The sequence below is a fragment of the Gekko japonicus genome, unplaced genomic scaffold (genome assembly GCF_001447785.1).
Source record: "Gekko japonicus isolate JY-2015 unplaced genomic scaffold, Gekko_japonicus_V1.1 scaffold13520, whole genome shotgun sequence".
Classification (NCBI taxonomy): domain Eukaryota; kingdom Metazoa; phylum Chordata; class Lepidosauria; order Squamata; family Gekkonidae; genus Gekko; species Gekko japonicus.
In genome coordinates, this window is record NW_015169508.1 from 683 (window position 1) to 2,912 (window position 2,230).

Consider the following 2,230-nt stretch of genomic DNA (forward strand, 5'->3'; position numbering starts at 1 on the left):
TTTTTTAAACAAGTCTCTTTTCTCGGGGGGGGGATCCTCCCTCCCTCTACCGCCTCCCCTGGGGGAAAAGCACACTTATGCCGCCGCTTCAAATCTCCAACTTACAGTTCATAGCTTTTCTCGTTGCTTCTGTCTTTACTTTAGCGCTCCATCACTCTGCTATTCTGGTGGCGTTGCTAAGCCCCATTCGGGGCATGTCGCAGCCGGGGCTGTTGGGGCAGAGGGAGAGCCTCAATTCCCGACCTTCTGGCCGGCAAGAGGCTTCTCCCCTAAGTGCCCCCTGGTTCGGAGCCTTTTCACTGAGGCTCCTTAGGATCTCCACTTACGCTGGACCCCCCCCCAAACTGCGCGTGGGCGATCTGGCTCCGGGAGCGTCCCAAGAACCGGTCGCCATTCGCGCCGCCGTGACCGGAACTTCTCTGATGCACTTGAAGACTGCTACGGTGACTGAATCTCTTTCCACACTCTGAGCATTCAAAAGGTTTCTCCCCTGTGTGGGTTCTCTGATGCACTTGAAGATAGCTACTGTGACTGAATCTCTTTCCACACTCTGAGCATTCAAAAGGTTTCTCCGCTGTGTGGGTTCTCTGATGCAGCTGAAGACTGCTACTCTGACTGAATCGCTTTCCACATTCTGGGCATTCAAAAGGTTTCTCCCCTGTGTGGGTTCTCTGATGCCATTGAAGATTGCCACGGTGACTGAATCTCTTTCCACACTCTGAGCATTCAAAAGGTTTCTCCCCTGTGTGGGTTCTCTGATGCACTTGAAGATAGCTACTGTGACTGAATCTCTTTCCACACTCTGAGCATTCAAAAGGTTTCTCCCCTGTGTGGGTTCTCTGATGCAGTTGAAGACTGCTACTCACACTGAATCTCTTTCCACACTCTGAGCATTCAAAAGGTTTCTCCCCTGTGTGGGTTCTCTGATGCACTTGAAGATAGCTACTGTGACTGAATCTCTTTCCACACTCTGAGCATTCAAAAGGTTTCTCCGCTGTGTGGGTTCTCTGATGCAGCTGAAGACTGCTACTCTGACTGAATCGCTTTCCACATTCTGGGCATTCAAAAGGTTTCTCCCCTGTGTGGGTTCTTCGATGCCCTTGAAGATGGCCACTGTAACGGAATCTCTTTCCGCACTCTGAGCATTCAAAAGGTTTCTCCCCTGTATGGGTTCTCTGATGCACTTGAAGATTGTTATTGTGACTGAATCTCTTTCCACACTCTGAGCATTCAAAAGGTTTCTCCCCTGTATGGGTTCTCTGATGCCCCTGAAGATGGTCACTCCGACTGAATCTCTTTCCACACTCTGAGCATTCAAAAGGTTTCTCCCCTGTGTGGGTTCTCTGATGCCATTGAAGATTGGTACTCTGACTGAATCTCTTCCCACACTCTGAGCATTCAAAAGGTTTCTCCCCTGTGTGGGTTCTCTGATGCACTTGAAGACCGCTATTATGACTGAATCTCTTTCCACACTCTGAACATTCAAAAGGTTTCTCCCCTGTGTGGGTTCTCTGATGCCATTGAAGATTGGCACTCTGACTGAATCTCTTTCCACACTCTGAGCATTCAAAAGGTTTCTCCCCTGTGTGGGTTCTCTGATGCACTTGAAGATTGCTACTGTGACTGAATCTCTTTCCACACTCTGAGCATTCAAAAGGTTTCTCCCCTGTGTGGGTTCTCTGATGCCATTGAAGATGTCCTCTCTGACTGTATCTCTTTCCACACTCTGAGCATTCAAAAGGCTTCTCCCCTCTGTGCATTCGTCGATGAAGTTGAAGATGGCCTCTCCAACTGAATCTCTTTCTGCATGCTGAACATCCGAAAGGTTTCTTCCCTGTGTGGTTTGTCAGATGCTTTTGAAGATTCCCACTCACACAGCATCTCTTTCCGCACACTGAATATTCAAAAGGTTTCCTCCCTGCGTTGGTTCTGCGATGCTGTTTAAGATTCCGCCTCACACCAAATCTCTTTCCACACTCTGAGCATTCAATGGAGTTACTTGCTTTTATTATCCTGCTCTTTGGACTATCTACATTACGCGGTCTTCCATCTCTCTTCTCAACCATATGAGCGACATTCTTTCTCATCGGTCTTCCTCGATTCGTGATGTTTTCTTCCAGGTCTTCATTTTTAACTTTATCTGGGATTTGCTGATGAGCTTCCACACCTTGTTCCATCCTCTGATCATCCTCTGCTGCAATAGACAGAGATCCTGTTAGCACCTGGGAGG

At 48.4% G+C, this 2,230-nt stretch overlaps 1 protein-coding gene across 1 annotated transcript; it reads right to left on the bottom strand.

Annotated features, from left to right (window-relative positions):
- Positions 1–281: 281 nt before the first annotated feature.
- Positions 282–2,164, bottom strand: LOC107115071 (oocyte zinc finger protein XlCOF6-like). Its single transcript, XM_015416672.1, has one exon. It carries the CDS (start codon positions 2,085–2,087, stop codon positions 297–299), a length of 1,791 nt encoding a protein of 596 aa, XP_015272158.1. The 5' UTR covers positions 2,088–2,164; the 3' UTR covers positions 282–296.
- Positions 2,165–2,230: the final 66 nt, after the last annotated feature.

Excerpts from the sequence above, each read along its gene's own strand:
- LOC107115071 (XM_015416672.1), bottom strand. The coding sequence starts at position 2,087 with ATGAGAAAGAATGTCGCTCATATGGTTGAGAAGAGAGATGGAAGACCG.